Raw genomic sequence first — 15,755 nt, 5'->3', positions numbered from 1 at the left:
AATATATCCGCGAAACGTTAGCATTAGTTGGTTTTAGTTTTGGATAAAAAAGTTTCCAAAATCCTGTGAAAATCAAGTACCATTGCCTTTTATATTTCTGGAATTGGCGACAAACCAAACACGATCAATTGCTTGATAAACCAGACACCTTCATAACCTCTTTGAAACTTGCAGGTTTCGTGATGAAGAAAGGCGAGAACGAGAACAGCGACATCGAGTGGGAGATCCACTTCCCCAAGGCCACTCGCTACCTGGAGGTGCGCATGACGCACCCCCAGGTGCGCTGCTACGTCTTCCTCCTGGCCCTGTACAAGAGCTACGTGGAGAAGGTGACCACCGTCCACGGCCTCCTCATAGAGCACATACGCACCCACATGTTCTGGGAGTGCGAGACGGACTCCCGGAACTGGCCTGAGCACCGTCTGGGACGCAAGCTGCTGAACGTGATCGAAGATCTGAACGACGGCCTGTCCAGGAGCAAGATCCGCGATTACTTCATCAGGAAGAAGAACGGCTTCGAGGACATACCCAGCAAGTACCTGCAGTTCGCGCAGAAGACCTTCCACGAGGTGCTGCAGTTCCCTGTGGCGCACATCATCAGCGCGCTGAAGAACCTGAGGTAGGTATCGCCATAGTATAAGGCTATACCAGCCATACTCAACGTGCGGGCCGCGGGCCGCAAGCGGCCCTTTGCCCCTTTTTATGCGGCCCGAGCAACGGCCTAGTCCAGTCTTACAATTTTCACAATAGTATCACAAATAAAGTTTCGAAATTACGCAAAAATAACGGTATCAATATTTACTCATTTACTTTGTTTTCTCCCTTATTGCGTACACACAGAACACTATATCCATAATATAAACAATGGATTCTTTATGTACATACTATACTTAATCTTTTTAGCGAGATTGCCTTATCTCACTTTTTTGCTCTTGGAGTTTTCGTTTCTATGGATTCTTGGGTGCGTTTTTTTAGCTGATTATACAGTTAAATTGTCATATTATTGTGTAATTTTTTTTTTTTGGTCAGTACTATGATTTTTAAAACCTCTTATTAGCATTATTGAGTGAATTATGCTAATAAAAGAGTTCAGAAATCATGGTACCTACCAAAATACAAAAATTATTCCAATTTTCTTAAAATCGTCAATAGTATCCCCTGTTTTCGTTGTTGGGGGCGTTTCCCTAACACCCTGTATATTTTTATTTTCGCACTTCCCTACTAATATTACAAATGCGAAAAACGTAATCTGCCTGTCTGTTACGCTTTGACGCATAAATCACTGAATCGATTTTGATAAAATTTGGTTCACAGACAGGAACTAGTAGGACTAAGGCTACTTTGTAACCGATTTAAAAAAAAGTTTTGATTATGCGCGATAAATGAAAACCGCGCGGACTAAAGCTAGTTTTACAACTAGGTAAATTACTGCGGCCCGCAAGAATGAACAGTAGCAATTATGCGGCCCGAGGTGCAAAAAGGTTAAGTATGGCTGGGCTATACTATGGTATCGCCGAGAATTTCAGGGCGGTTACTAGCGGTAACCTGCTTAGTATTTGTGGACCGCTTGCCACGTCTTGTCATTGGTCAATAAAATCTTGCCTTGACAGAAGTTTGGAGGTTATTAATGGTTAATCTATTGTAATTTGTAAACAACTAAAAGTTCTTAATTTCTCTGATGGGTACACGCTTTATTAGTGTGACGTCACACACCGCCATTTTTGGTTCTCCTGTTCGGAATCCAAACAAATAAATTGTCATTCGAATTAGTACGGTGTCGTTGAAGGAATTGGCTTATTTTCATAAATAAGAGTATTTGAGGAACGATTTCAGTATTAATTGATAGACAGAAGGAACGAGGTTAATACCAGTAAATTTGAATCCTGTATCATTCCCCAGATTTTGTAAAAAGCCATGTTTATTAGTTGAACTTCAAGTTCGAACTTACTGGCATTAATCTCGTTCCTTCTGTCTATCAATTAATAGTAAAATCGTTCCTTAAATAATCTTATTTATCAAAATAAGCCAACGTACTAATTTGAATGACAATTTGTTTGTTTGGATTCCGAACACTGACAGGAGAACTGAAATGGCGGTGTGTGACGTCATCACTAATAGAGCGTATTTGTTTGATAATTAAAATTATAAAATCTTTGGGTGTCAGAGTCATGGAAAATGTTCATAAACAATAATCTGAAAATTAAATTGAAAATAATAGGACTAGTGGAAGTGGCTACACATGGGGTAATAAACATAGATAGAGCCGATAAAGGGAGTATACGTTATTTTTACATGTCCCCAACATGGTTAGATTACGTTGTCGGATTGTGATATATTTTCAAATCTACAATTTCACTATATTGTTGTGAATGTATATTATATTGAATTACATATTTTTATTTGAGTAATTTCTGATTAAATATGCTGAATTGAATATTTGGAATCCGATATTTTGTCTAATTGTCGAATTTATAATGAGCAGAATATTTATTATTTTCTGTATCTACCTGCTGAAATCCAAGGTTTGGCAACTTTTGCTCTCCTAATGTCATCTGTTGTTGCACGTCGTTTGGCGCGCTTGAAGTTTGTTTTCCGAATTTCTGATATATTTAGGTATTTATTTCGATATATTTTCAGTTAATATGAAACATTGATTCACGATGGGACATAAGAAGTGCGTCCTTTGTGGAGAAACTAGCGAATTGAATGGAATATCGTATCACTGACATGTTTTCATTTCCACGCGCTTCATGTCAAATTTGATAGTTCATGTTGGGGACAAAATTTGCTTACTGAAAATAATATATACTCCCCTTCTATCTATGTTTATTGCTCTGAGTGGTTACCGAACTCAAGCAGAGTAAAAGTGCGGTTGTTTTGGTGACAGATATGATAAACTCGCGCCGAAGTTTGAGGAAATAATCACAGTTTTTTGAGGAATTTGATACATATGATAGCTATAATTTGATAAGGTTAATGTAGGAGCCAACGACAACAGAATAGAGACAAAAGAGAAAATACTTCATATCTGTCATCTCATATCTCATATTTTGCCTTCGATTGGATGTACTTGTCAAGCTATATCTATATCTTACAAGGCGCTGTTGTCACTTTGTGCAGCCGTAACGAAGCGATATAACCATTTTTGAAGAATGAACTCAAATAATTTCTGCAACTACCCAAGGAAATCTAAAATTAAACTCATAAGATTAAATTTACATTTGCCGTAAAAACCCAAATTGGGAAGAATTTCCCATTTGGTAAAGTTATCCAATTTAGGATGTTGTTAATCCCATAAAAAATAACCTAAATATTTCACGTTTCACCACGACATATCGATGAAATTTTGTATAGTTATTCAGGTTGTGTCGAAAGTTTCTGAATAGGAATTTACTTCCTTTCGTATATAGGGCGTGCCTTGTTCATGCACAAGAGTTTAATTACCGGGACCTCAATATTTCCCTTTCTGCTTGGCCAATTTTTACTCACGAATTCAAAAAATGGTGAATTATCAATCACTTCTTTTCTTCAGATACGTGCATTCAGACTTCTACCCATCGCCAGATCTGGATAAGCTCCAGAGGATCCTGCAAGCCGACAAGAGGGCTGCCAACCCGCGTAGACAACGACGCTCCGGCATCGAGACGCAGAACAAGAGGACGTCACTGTATCCGATAGGATTATCGAGACCGGCCACCACCAAAAAGAAAAAAATCAAAGATGAAAAACTGAAAAAGAAGAGGGAGAAGAAAAACAGGATGGCGGTGTTGGATCAGCACAGGCAGATGGAGGAGAAAGAGAAGGAGAAGAACGCAGAAGTTGTTGACGATCTGAAGGTAAGCAATTGGCTCAATAGGCAAGATGACAAATTTTTGAAAACTATCTTATAATGTTCAGAAACGAATATTATTACCAGGAATAACGTCTTTCTGCATATAACAGGTGTTTTTTTTTCGAGGTATATAACTTTAAGTTGGCATTACTGTTAAAGATGGCGACCGATTTAACAGATGTCAAGTGATTTATTCTCAGTTAGGTTTGGCAATTCATCAGTGATAGACTCACGCCTGAACAACGCTTGCAAATAGTGCAATTTCATTTCGAAAATAATGGTTCTGTGCGGAATACGTATCGCGCACTACGTCCATTTTATTTTGTTTAGCGATGAAGCGCACTTCTGGTTGAATGGCTACGTCAACAAACAAAACTGCTGCATTTGGAGTGAAGCTAATCCTCAAGTGTATGTCGAAACACCGTTACATCCAGAGAAACTGACTGTTTGGTGTTTATGGGCTGGTGGAATCATTGGTACTTCTTCAAAAACGATGATGGCCAGAACGTTACAGTCAATGGTGATCGGTATAGAGCCACGATTACTAACTTTTTCATTCCTGAATTGAACAACCATGATGTCCAGGAGCTGTGGTTCCAACAAGACGGCGCAACTGGTCACACAGCTCGTGCCACAATCGATTTATTGAAAGACACGTTTGGTGACCGCCTGATTTCACGTTTTGGACCTGTGAATTGGCCTCCAAGATCTTGTGATTTAACACCGCTAGACTACTTTCTGTGGGGCTATGTAAAGTCATTGGTCTATGCGGATAAGCAACAAATCTTGACCATTTGCAAGACAACATTCGTCGTGTTATTGCCGATATACGGCCACAAATGTTGGAAAAAGTCATCGAAAATTAGATGTCCAGATTGGACCACATCCAAGCCAGCCGTGGCGGTCATATGCCAGAAATCATATTTAAAATGTAATGCCACAAGATTATCTTGCTGATAAATAAAATTCATGTCAATCGAATAATCCATCATTGTTTTATTGCAATTTAAAGTTCTACAGCTCTAAAAAAAAACACCCTTTCAGTAGGCAAAAGTGTCATCGCAGCTTGTAGCCTGTTCTAGCATATCCTAACTAGTACTACGTGACGTCATTCGCTCTGATTGGTGTTCAACATATCATGGCGGACATTTGAATTTTGTAATTTTATTTTATGAAAATAATGATTTATCTCGCAACAAACGCTTGTTTCGTGTTCTTTGGCACAAGTTTCATCGAATTATTAGAAAAGTTTAGTGATTTTCAGTTACTGTCATCTTGCCTATCGTTTGGCATTTTCTAATTTTGAACCAGGAGTGGTGTCAATTGATTCAGTACCATTCCTTCTTCCAGGTGTCCTACTCAAATATAAGCGTCATGACCCAAACCAACGTCCTCGAATTCTTCATAAACCAGTTCATGGAGATGGCGAAGAAGAGCAAGAAGATAGGGCCGAAGAGCCAGACCATCATGTTCTTGAAGCAGGCCTGGTACAACACCAAGGTGCTAGAAGCCATCACCTACCCTTGCGAATACACAATCAAAGTTCTGAAAACGATCGAAAAAGAGAGGGTGCACTTGGAGAGGGACAGCAGCCAGGACATCCAGACCATAGCGCCCCCTACTCCGATGAGAAACCCCGAACAGAACTGTTTTGACTTTTCGGAGAAAACGACAAACCTCAAGCTGAAGCCATCGTTCAAAAGTGGCGCGCAGAAAAACAGACGGGTATTGAGGAGGCCAAAGAGTGTTGGTTTCGACGAAACCGTGAAAGCTGAATGAGCTCAATAAATTGATGAAATTTTTGGTCTTTTATTACGACAGGTTATACTGTAGGTAGAGAGAAGTGAAGATGAGCGTTTGCTTTACTTTTCTCATATGCGGATGTGTGTGGTTTCTGTTATGTGTGTTTTACGCCAAGAGGAATTAGAGTTCTCTGTTAGTTATAAGTGTTGTTTTTAATAAAATTCGGATATAAACCGTTTGCTCATTTCATAAACCTACTTGATGTAACAGGTCAATTGAAAAGTCCCCGGTCTACCATGGTAAAACACATTTTTTGTCAAAATTCGATATTATTATTCAACATAGTTGCCTTCGAGGGCGATACAGCGATTATTGCGATCTTACAACTTTTCGATAACATTTTTGTGGTACGATTTGTCTTTCGCTTCAAAATAGGCCTCAGTTTCGGCGATTACTTCTTCATTGGCGGTAAATTTCTTTCCTGCGGGCATTCTTTTGAGGTCTGAGAACAGGAAAAAGTCGCTGGGGGCCAGATCTGGCGAATACGGTGGATGCAGAAGCAATTCGAGACCCAATTCATGCAATTTTGACATTGTTTTCATTGAGTTGTGACACGGCGCTTTGTCTTGATGGAACAGCACCTTTTTTTTTCAAATGGGGCAGTTTTTTAACTGTTACATCCTTTAAACTATCCAATAATGCTATATAATAATTGCTGTTGATGGTCTGGCCCTTTTGGAGGTAATCAATGAATATTATACCTTGCGCATCCCAGAATACTGATGCCATAACCTTGCCAGCTGACTGTTGTGTTTTTCCTCGCTTTGGATTCGGTTCATCGTGTGTAGTCCACTCAGTTGACTGTCGATTGGACTCCGGTGTGAAATGATGGAGCCATATTTCATCCATTGTTACATATCGACACAAAAATTCAGGTTTATTGCACTTAAACAGCTTCAAACACAATCGATCAATAGCAACAACGTGTTAATGATTCTCAGCTCGCGCGGCATCCATTTTGCACACAGCTTTCTCATGCACAAATATTCGTGAAAGATATGATATTAGGCCCGGTGCACACATCCGACTTTTGCAGTTACGACACCGTTGCTGTGTCGTACTTGCGACCTGTTGTACAAAGAATCAAATGGGAGCATGCACACTACCCGCCGTGCCGTTGCGACGTCGTAACTGCCATCATGCGGGCTGTGGTACAAAGAATGAAATGGGAGCATGCACACTAGCGTACGACACCGCAATGGTGTCGCAACTGCAAATGTCGGATGTGTGCACCGGGGCTTATGATGTACACGTTCAGATTGTGGGTTGTGGTCCTTATACTGTGACTAAAGTAGTTCACGGCCAAGGACAATGTAGGGAAATAAAAGAACGGGATAAAAACAATTATTCAATTTATTTCCAACCCACTAAAAGAGTTTGAAGAAGATGATAATTTGTCTAATCGATTCTTAGGGTCGCTGGTCACTTGGGTCGTTGCAGGTACTTTTCGTCGGTATTGAGAACAGATGTGAAAATCTTTAATTTTCTCGTTGTCGGTGCAAGTGTTGCACATATGTTGTAGTTGTAGACTGGTCTGAACTCAATTGCCTTATTCGCCTTGAACTGCCGAGTTTTATGGGAATTCAGGCTGTTTTCCATTCGAACGTTAGCAAAGCCTTTCAACGGATCCCTTAGGGGTGTGGCTTTGATCATTCCAAGTTTTTACACAGAGTTCTTCTGTTTTCGGACTTAAAATATTTTCGAAGGAATCGATAGATTCCCTACAAGATATCTTCACAATGTCTGCTATCTTGATCAACTTCACTTTACGGTCATTCAAAATTATTCTGTAAACTTTTTATTTTTTCGTCGGGACAGTCTCTTTTGGGCTTCGGAGCTCATTTCACCACGTTTAAACTTAGGATACTAATCAATAATGGTTGATTTTCCTTGTGCAGACCCCGGAAAATCTTCATCAAGCCAAGATTTTGCTTCAACTGTATTTTTTCCCTTCAAAAAGCAATATTTCATCAGCTCACGAAATACTCTTTCTCCATGTTTTTTCAAATAACAAAAGTAGCTACACTCACAACACAATATCTCACAAACTAATGGCCGGACTTCAGTCAAATTTTGACATGTATTGTTTGAAGGCTGGTACTAACTAAAAATCAATTGGATTTAATACTAGCACCGCCATCTGTGCATCAGACCGGGGACTTTTCAATTGGCCTAATAATGCTTAAGGATTGTTCGTACTTGATAAAGTATTTGTGCTACTTCCATTAGGTAGAGTGGGGATAGGTGGTTCATCCCTTCCACTTCTAGCTGATTTAGCTTGAGTGTTGAATATGCTCAACCCAGCTGTGGCCGAAACGTCAAGTGAAAATCCCGATTATTCTAACTTAGACCAACCTACTTAATCTGTGTAACTTTCAGTTGTTATTGAAACAAGAATAAAATCATAATTTATTTTATTTTATTTAGAAAATATTTTAAAAAATAATGAGTTGCAATAACCAATACAAAGAAATGGATTCTATTTTCTCTATCGATCAATACAACGATTCAGATGCGTTATTCGAACGGGGTTTCTTGATCTTATCCAAGTTCTTCAGGACGATGTCGTGAAGTGAGCAGTATCTGTTCCGTATTTCAGACATGGTCAACCAGAGGCTAAGGTATTCTTTTTGATCCAATTCTTCTACAGCTTTCCGATAGTCTTCGATATGAGGGTACTTGGCTACTTTGGAGATCAGTTTTCCTGTAAAATGTTCGCATAAGTATAAATACCAAATTATATCTGAAAAATGGATTTTTCAATAAAGCACGAAAAAATATAACGTCTATTTAGGCAACTCTCTAAGAGGTACAAAAGGTTCTACAATTTATTAACAGACCAAAAAAGTTAATAAAATTCTTAAAAAATATATAATAGCTCTTCATTTGAATTGACTTAATTCAATTTGAATCTGCTCAGCTGTTTGATATTTTGGGTTGCAAAATAGATAATATCTTCTTCATTTTTCTGGATATCTTTTGGCTATGTTAAACCCACATTAAGGGTAAACAACAATAAACTATAATTAGAAACCAATAAAATCAACTTCCACAGTTGAATCTAAACTCACATTGCAATTTAAGGCATGAGGTATTTCACAATAATAAAATCTTATAAGAAAATTGAATGGGTTTGGTTAAGTTTACCTCGAGAAATAAAATATCTTGAAATTTGGTCAAAGAAAGCTGCTGCTTCAGATTCAACTGATTGTACTTCAGCCAATGTATCCTCCTGGATAGAAACTCCAAAATTATTACCATCTTCAATCTTAGGAATCATGAAGGATATCCACATTTTCATCTAGAACAATATACAAATAAATAAAGAAAAGCAATTTATTGATGTGGGAACATACCAAATTGGAATCTTCAACAAGTTTTCTAATATGGGGTTTAACACTTTCAACCAATTCCAAAAGATGTTTATTTGTCGGAACTGAACCAGATGGCAAAATGCAAACTTTGGTACCATCTTGAGAAAAGCTATTATCGTATTTCATTTTTTTCGCAGGAGGCAAGTCGGTATGGCTGTTTAGAACAATGGGATCTGGTACCTCAATGTTCAAATTTTGATGAACATCAGCGAATTTTCTGTTTTTAAAACTTGGGGTTTCCAGAAGTGTGTTTAATTTTACTATCGTTTCGGGAAAGCCATGCATAACCAATTCTTCTGCCTGCTTTATCACACCATCTTTGTATTCCTGTACCTGCAAGAATATACATTCATAATTGTGCTCCTTTACTTGTGTCCAATAACCTGTCTGCATGATGAAGTTTCCGCGAAATTTTTAAGAGCTGCAATAAAACTCTTCATGGAAGAAGACATTCTTTTATAGATAACATGAAAACCTACATCGCCGAATATGTCACGTTTCAAAACATGAGAGGAACACTCTAGTCAAGCCACACATATTTGTGAAGGAAAACTCACTCACCTTATTTGCATTTGCCATCTTTTTCAAAAATGATATCTGATGAAATGGAGAATTTTTTGGGAATAATCAAAAATTAGAAATATGTTGGTTAAACTTAACCTATTAAATTGTGCTCTACCATGGGACGAAGTAAAACGCGTAGTTGTCAGATATCACTTGCATAGAGCATGATATTTGAATTTTCACTTTTCACCAAGTGAAAAACTACCCAATATTGACGAAATAAACGGTGTTATTTGAGTTTTCCTTGGTATTTTTGAATTATTCTGAAGACAAAACAACTTTTAAAAAAATTGAGAAAAAAATAAGAACTCTTTCAAGACAGTTCAGACAAGCGGGGGAAAAATTCGTAGGTTAAATTTTTTGGCACTGTCATGTGTTCAATTTGTTTACATATCAACACAGAGAAGCCTGATTTGAATGTTTATTTCACAGATAAAGATCATACAACTATTAACAGAAATATTTTATTTAGATGATCTGTTCTGTGTTTAAAACTCAGCTTCCATTATTTTTCGCCCTAAATGGGTAAATTTTTACATTTATGCTTACATAATTCATCAACCATGATTATTTATTTTATCTACTCCTATTGAATTATAAACTCATTATTCAACTGCTTTTGAGCAATTAATAGTATCTATTAACAAACAGCGTGATTTATAATAACTCACTACTATAACTCACTATTATAAATCGGAAAATATGGATCTGTGCTTCTATACTTCTCTGCTTCTATTCGATTGGCCGAAAGGGAACATTCCATTATTGTTATTGAGGGGAGGAATGTCCGAGGGAATGTCACTTTTGACGTTTTCAAATTAAGTTGATATCTAATTATTGTGAATGTTTTGCTGAAAACGATTAATTCAGATAGTGAATTAAATTATAAAGGTATACATTTCCAAAAGACAAACAGCTAATGTTACCATACAGAATTAATTGCTCGAAACAATATGAAGGAGTTTGAAAAAATTTTCAAGATTGGTGTAGCAGTAAGATTATTAAGTCATCGTTTACAGGGAATATTTTTTGGTATATTTTAATGCATTTTTACAGGCAATTATTAAGGTTTTTCAATAAATTTCTATGTCTGTACTCTGTACTGGATTCGAGCTAGCCGAAGCTAGTTCGATTGTGATTGGTAGCATTAAGTTTCCATCTCTCTTGTACGGGATCGAGCACATTATGTTTATTTCCCGTTCCTTCTGTCTTTATTCTAAGTCTGTATTTTTTCCTTAGTATTTATTGATATAGTCGTAGATAAAGTATAGTATTCAACTTGCGGTAATGGTCATAACTCACTTGATGAATTACAGCACTCGCCTGCGGCTCGTGCTGCAAAGATCATCTGCGTGAGTTATGACCTACATTACCGCTCGTTGAATAATATACTAATATACAATAATTCAACAATGCAACACTTGAAAAATCTATTTAGTGAGAAGGGGACGAAAAAAAGTATACTCAATTCAATGTATTTTTTCAAAATTGAAACGAAATTTTATTTTCTTGAGAATTATGAATATAATTTTATTGTCTAGCTAAGGAAAAAATGATATTTCTAACAGAAAAATCATTTTGTTAAATTTTGTTCTAGGTTCTCCCATGGAAGTAGAACCCTTAGTGATAGGGGATTGGAATCGAATATCAATATTGGGATCTGGAGGATTTGGAACTGTATATTTATGGCGTTCTAATACTTCAAACGAATCAATAGGTAATAGTTAAAACTTTATATTTAATTATGAATTTGTGAAATGAAAAAATTAAGTTTTTTTTTAGTAGAGGTCTAACCACCAAATCATTATGAAATTTTTTAATTTGTGATAATTATCATCAATAAATTATTTGATACAGATAAATAAATATTGATAAACCTACGTCCAATACAGAATCAATGAAATGTTCACAATAAAATCACTTTATGATTTAATTCATTCAGAAAGGATGGTCATTAATCTTTAAGATTCAAACACAATTCAGAATGTCTTGATTTTTAGCTGTAAAAATGTGTAAAATACGATGCCTTTCAAATCTAACTGATAAGCATAGAAAAAGATGGTGCAACGAAGTGCAAATTATGAAAGAATTGATTCATCCCAACATTGTAAAGTATAAACCATTAGACCCATTTTTGGAGAAGGAACTCAACAAGATGAATCCATCGAAGTTGCCTCTTTTGTCTATGGAATATTGTCAGAAGGGTAACTTGCGCCATCTCCTCAAACATTCACTTAATATGTGTGGCCTGGAAGAAGATACAGTCAGAGATGTCCTCTTGAATATTTCTAGCGCGTTGCATTACTTGCACTCTAAGAAAATCACTCATAGGGACATAAAACCGGAGAACATCGTCATCCAGAATTGCCCAAACAAGCCTGATCGAGTGATTTATAAACTCATCGATTTGGGGTATGCCAAAGAGTTGAATGATAGCACTGTCAGTTTCGTGGGAACATGGTATTATTTGGCTCCGGAGATATATGCTAATAGCAGTTACGACTGTTCTGTTGATTATTGGTCCCTTGGAGTACTTGCCTTTGAAATAATCTGTGGTACTCTTCCTTTCCTACCGAGGATGTCTGAACGAGATAGGTAAATTTAACTGTTTTTAATATTTTTTGAAAATCTTATTGTTGATAGCTCGAATTCAATACAAACTGTGTAATGAAATTCTCCTGTCAGATATCAATGGATGAAGTCGAAAAGTCCCGATCAGATCTGTATGTTTATCAACCGCATGGACAACATCGAGTACTCGTCCCAACTCTTTAACGAAATCAGGATTTGCTCCTACTTAAAGGGTCAAATGGAAAATTGGTTGAGGAGAGCTTTACAGTTCAATCCATCACTGAGAGCCTCGCCATTTTCGAACGGGAACAACTTATTCGAAGAACTCGACTGCATTCTGAAAAAAAAAATATTGATGGTATTTGTAGTGTATACGTACGAATTTTATTCCTACGAGTTCGATGAATGCACCAGGTTGTCTACAGTGCGGCAGTGGCTGGCGAGAGATACTCAAGTTCCGGAGGAAGAGCAATTGTTACTTGGCAGCTTTCAATTCAGCGATTGTGATGAGGAAACTCTCGTGGCAAACTGTTTGATCGATGTAAGTATCATATGTACTATTTGAAATGACGTTTATTGACAATCTGTTCATAAGTTGAAGAACCACATTGAAAGCTATAGGTTTCCGACTATTCAAGATAAAATGAACTACAAACTTTGTTGAAATTTTTACCGTTCCCCTAATTTTACCGGAGTGCATATTAGGCCAATTGAAAAGTCCCTGGTCTGATGCACACACCAGATGGCGGGGCTAGTATTAAATCTATATGATTTTTAGTTGGTACAAAACTTCAAACGATACATGTCAAAATTTGACAGCAGTCCTACCATTGGTTTGTGAGATATTGCGTTGTGAGTGTTGCTACTTTTGTTATTTGAAAAAAGTTGAAAAAAAAAAGTTTTCGTGTGCTGATGAAATATTGCTTTTTGGAGGGAAAAAATACAGTTGCCCTACAAAAGGACCAGACCATCAACAGCAATTATTATATAGAGTTATTGGATCGTTTAAAGGATGAAATCGTTAAAAAACGGCCCCATTTGAAAAAAAAAAGCTGCTGTTTCATCAAGACAATGCGCTGTGTCACAAATCAATGAAAACAATGGCAAAATTGTATGAATTGGGATTCGAATTGCTTCTGCATCCACCGTATTCGCCAGATCTGGCCCCCAGCGACTTTTTCTTAGATCTCAAAAGAATGCTCACTGGAAAGAAAATTAGCGCCAATGAAGAAATAATAGCTGAAACTGAGGCCTATTTTGAAGCGAAAGACATATCGTACTACAAAAATGGCATCGAAAAGTTGGAAGATCGCTATAATCGCTGTATCGCCCTCGAAGGCAACTATGTTGAATAATGAAATCGAATTTTTCCAAAAAAACGTGTTTCACTATGGTAGACCGGGGACTTTTCAATTGGCCTGTTATTATTTTCGACCTATTTGGAATTTATTGAATTGCATTTGGGTTGATTTTTCAGGAGAAATACGAAATGTTCATGTTTAAAAGGAATGCCCTCTTCAATGGCTCAAAATACGACCCACCGAGAATGGTAAAATTCATGTTGAACAAAGCAGGTCAACAATTTTACTTTTACTGTATCAAAGAGATCTATGCCCACTCCGTGTTCCTCATCCAACAGGACATACTATTGGCGACTGCTTTCGCTCGAGCCATGGATCTTTACCTGAAGCAGTTCGCCATGATAGTCCACAAGTTGGAGAAGAAATGGGAAACTTCTAGGGTGCAAGTTTTGGGCTTAAATGAAAAATTGAAGAAATTCAACAAACGAGTTAAGGAGGAGAACTTGTCCTGCGTGGATCTGAAACTTTGTCAGAAATTCTCCAAACTGATGACTTCGATTCAGAATTGTTTGTGTGACGAGTACTTCTTGGCTGTAAACATACACAAGTGGTCCACTAAATTGAAGGCAATGGAAACTATCAACTTTCAGGAAGTAGTCAAATTGCCGGAACTGAAAGAATAGTAAGTGTTTATTTCAGAGAGTAAAAATGTTTGAAATGAGTGATTAACTATAACAATTTCATTTTTCAGTCTTAACAAAGCAGATTTATCAGTCAAAACGATGGTCAGTAGTTTTGAAAAAAACCAGAAAATGGGTTTCGGTGAAATGTTAAGAATAATTTGCAAGGTTACAAAATTCAGAGATCGTTTGATCAACGATAAGAACCTGCTGGACTATACAAGGTAACTGCAAAATAAAAATATTTGAACAAAATGAAGAAGCAACAACAAAACTTGTGTTCAACTTTATTTCATCATCTTTCGGTATTTATTGTATATTAAAATCGTTTTTTCAGTTATCTGGGCAAAGCGAGTGACTATTTAAAAACCATATCAACATGGATACAAGCGTTTGATGATCATGTTGCTGTTTTGCACGAGATATGTGATTCAGTTGTGGCCGAGGCTGCAACAGGATATAGAAATGTCGAACGTGAGTATTGAATTTACAAATCCTATAATCTTTCAGACTATACTATGGATCCAGCAGATGTTTTTCCACAAATTCGGCTGTCGCTTTTCTGTCCCAACTTTTTTTAAAAAATATGGAAATCATGTATTCTCCACAAACTTATTTCCAATCGAGTGTCATAATTACATTCGTAATCTCTTACTTATATTGAATTCTATCACAAAAATTACGATTTCCACCTTTTTTTATCATGTAGAACCTTTCTGGACCAATTGTATTCTCTTTCTGTTCTATGGTCGACAGCTGACATAATGTCTGTCAAACCGACTCGCCTATATTTGCAACTCAATGATCTGATAATACATAAATGTAGGGTCAATCAAAACTGTATTGTGCCTCATGATAGAATAGTATAAATAGAATAGATCTAATCTACTTTTAGTATTCTCTATTAATTTGGAATATGTCTTGTTACGGTATAACATTACGAATATTTACGCAGGTGGCGCTGATTGCAATAACAAATGGTACATGGACGATGAATCTTTGACGGAATTCTACAAGAAAAATTCAGAACATATTTTTTCTAAGTAAGTTTACTCTTATTTTTTCTTCTTTTCTTAATATTTTAATAAATGATATTTTAGGTTCTCGAAATTAATAGATGAAAGCGTTGTCAGCTGCAATAACTATCGCGAAGAAATTGATTCTTGTATTCAAGAGATTTCTTCGCTACTGTGATACTTTAGTCAGCAATCGTATAGATGTTAAGTTTATAAATTATATGTCGTTTCTTAGATTTCTTAGATTTTTTTATCGGATAGATGCCATAAAAGGTGATATTTTTATAGCTATATCTTTATTTTTCATGTTGAAAACTACTCTTGGATATAATGTGACAATTAATTTTAAGTTCAAGTAATTAATTATACACTATCCAAATATTTTTTACCTACTCATTCATGTCAATTAAATGTTATGATCTCCTTCAGCGAAAGCTGAATTTTATTTATTTTGTATTAGATTTACTTGTTCAAGTTCAGTGTGTCCCAAGAGTGGTTTTTTTTTATCGACTATACTTGAACCAAATACTGCTTTTATATAATATGTAAAAATTTCTACAAATGTTTTAGTGTTCAAATCAAATAATTACTTGTTTTTTATCCTCTTTATATTT

At 36.5% G+C, this 15,755-nt stretch overlaps 3 protein-coding genes across 6 annotated transcripts in view; 2 read left to right on the top strand and 1 right to left on the bottom strand.

The window, feature by feature from the left end:
* LOC123680775 overlaps nt 1-5,808 on the top strand; it is a 10,077-nt gene extending 4,269 nt beyond the window's left edge. The window contains exons 4-6 of the mRNA XM_045618850.1: nt 175-619; nt 3,533-3,836; nt 5,183-5,808. Of these exons, the coding sequence (XP_045474806.1) occupies nt 175-619; nt 3,533-3,836; nt 5,183-5,611 (1,178 nt within the window). The 3' untranslated portion in view covers nt 5,612-5,808. The remainder of the gene's footprint in view (nt 1-174; nt 620-3,532; nt 3,837-5,182) is intronic.
* The window catches only part of LOC123680776 (inhibitor of nuclear factor kappa-B kinase subunit beta-like), a 23,609-nt gene extending 7,916 nt beyond the window's left edge, over nt 1-15,693 (top strand). The window contains exons 1-9 of one of the 3 annotated variants that reach the window (XM_045618853.1): nt 9,947-10,098; nt 11,171-11,290; nt 11,574-12,168; nt 12,259-12,685; nt 13,622-14,127; nt 14,197-14,349; nt 14,463-14,599; nt 15,081-15,168; nt 15,226-15,693. In XM_045618853.1, coding sequence (XP_045474809.1) covers nt 10,095-10,098; nt 11,171-11,290; nt 11,574-12,168; nt 12,259-12,685; nt 13,622-14,127; nt 14,197-14,349; nt 14,463-14,599; nt 15,081-15,168; nt 15,226-15,319 — 2,124 coding nt within the window. In that variant the 5' untranslated portion in view covers nt 9,947-10,094 and the 3' untranslated portion in view covers nt 15,320-15,693. Of the gene's footprint in view, nt 1-9,946; nt 10,099-10,967; nt 11,032-11,170; nt 11,291-11,573; nt 12,169-12,258; nt 12,686-13,621; nt 14,128-14,196; nt 14,350-14,462; nt 14,600-15,080; nt 15,169-15,225 lie in introns of those variants that run through there. The other 2 variants (XM_045618852.1, XM_045618851.1) reach the window with 2 other exon arrangements.
* LOC123680778 (proteasome activator complex subunit 3) lies at nt 8,035-9,860 on the bottom strand. Of its 2 annotated transcripts, none has more exons than XM_045618857.1 (4): nt 9,571-9,860; nt 8,992-9,342; nt 8,783-8,936; nt 8,035-8,339 (listed from the first exon to the last, which is right to left on the bottom strand). In XM_045618857.1, exons 1-4 carry the CDS (start codon nt 9,586-9,588, stop codon nt 8,131-8,133), a joined length of 732 nt encoding a protein of 243 aa, XP_045474813.1. In that variant the 5' UTR covers nt 9,589-9,860; the 3' UTR covers nt 8,035-8,130. The 2 variants fall into 2 exon arrangements, with proteins under 2 accessions (XP_045474813.1, XP_045474812.1); XM_045618856.1 differs by lacking the exon at nt 9,571-9,860 and adding an exon at nt 9,393-9,544.
* Nucleotides 15,694-15,755: the final 62 nt, after the last annotated feature.

This window comes from Harmonia axyridis, chromosome 5 (assembly GCF_914767665.1).
Source record: "Harmonia axyridis chromosome 5, icHarAxyr1.1, whole genome shotgun sequence".
NCBI lineage: Eukaryota > Metazoa > Arthropoda > Insecta > Coleoptera > Coccinellidae > Harmonia > Harmonia axyridis.
The sequence above is the reverse complement of the archived record's forward strand: the minus strand, read 5'-3'. Positions and strand labels throughout refer to the sequence as shown.

What these genes read in the sequence shown, in the direction of transcription:
- LOC123680778 (XM_045618856.1), bottom strand. Translation starts at nt 9,461, where the DNA reads ATGTCTTCTTCCATGAAGAGTTTTATTGCAGCTCTTAAAAATTTCGCG. An exon ending in TTGTTGAAGATTCCAATTTG is followed by an intron (nt 8,937 to 8,991) that starts GTATGTTCCCAC and finishes ATATTGTTCTAG; the next exon opens with ATGAAAATGTGGATATCCTT. An exon ending in AAGATATTTTATTTCTCGAG is followed by an intron (nt 8,340 to 8,782) that starts GTAAACTTAACC and finishes AACATTTTACAG; the next exon opens with GAAAACTGATCTCCAAAGTA.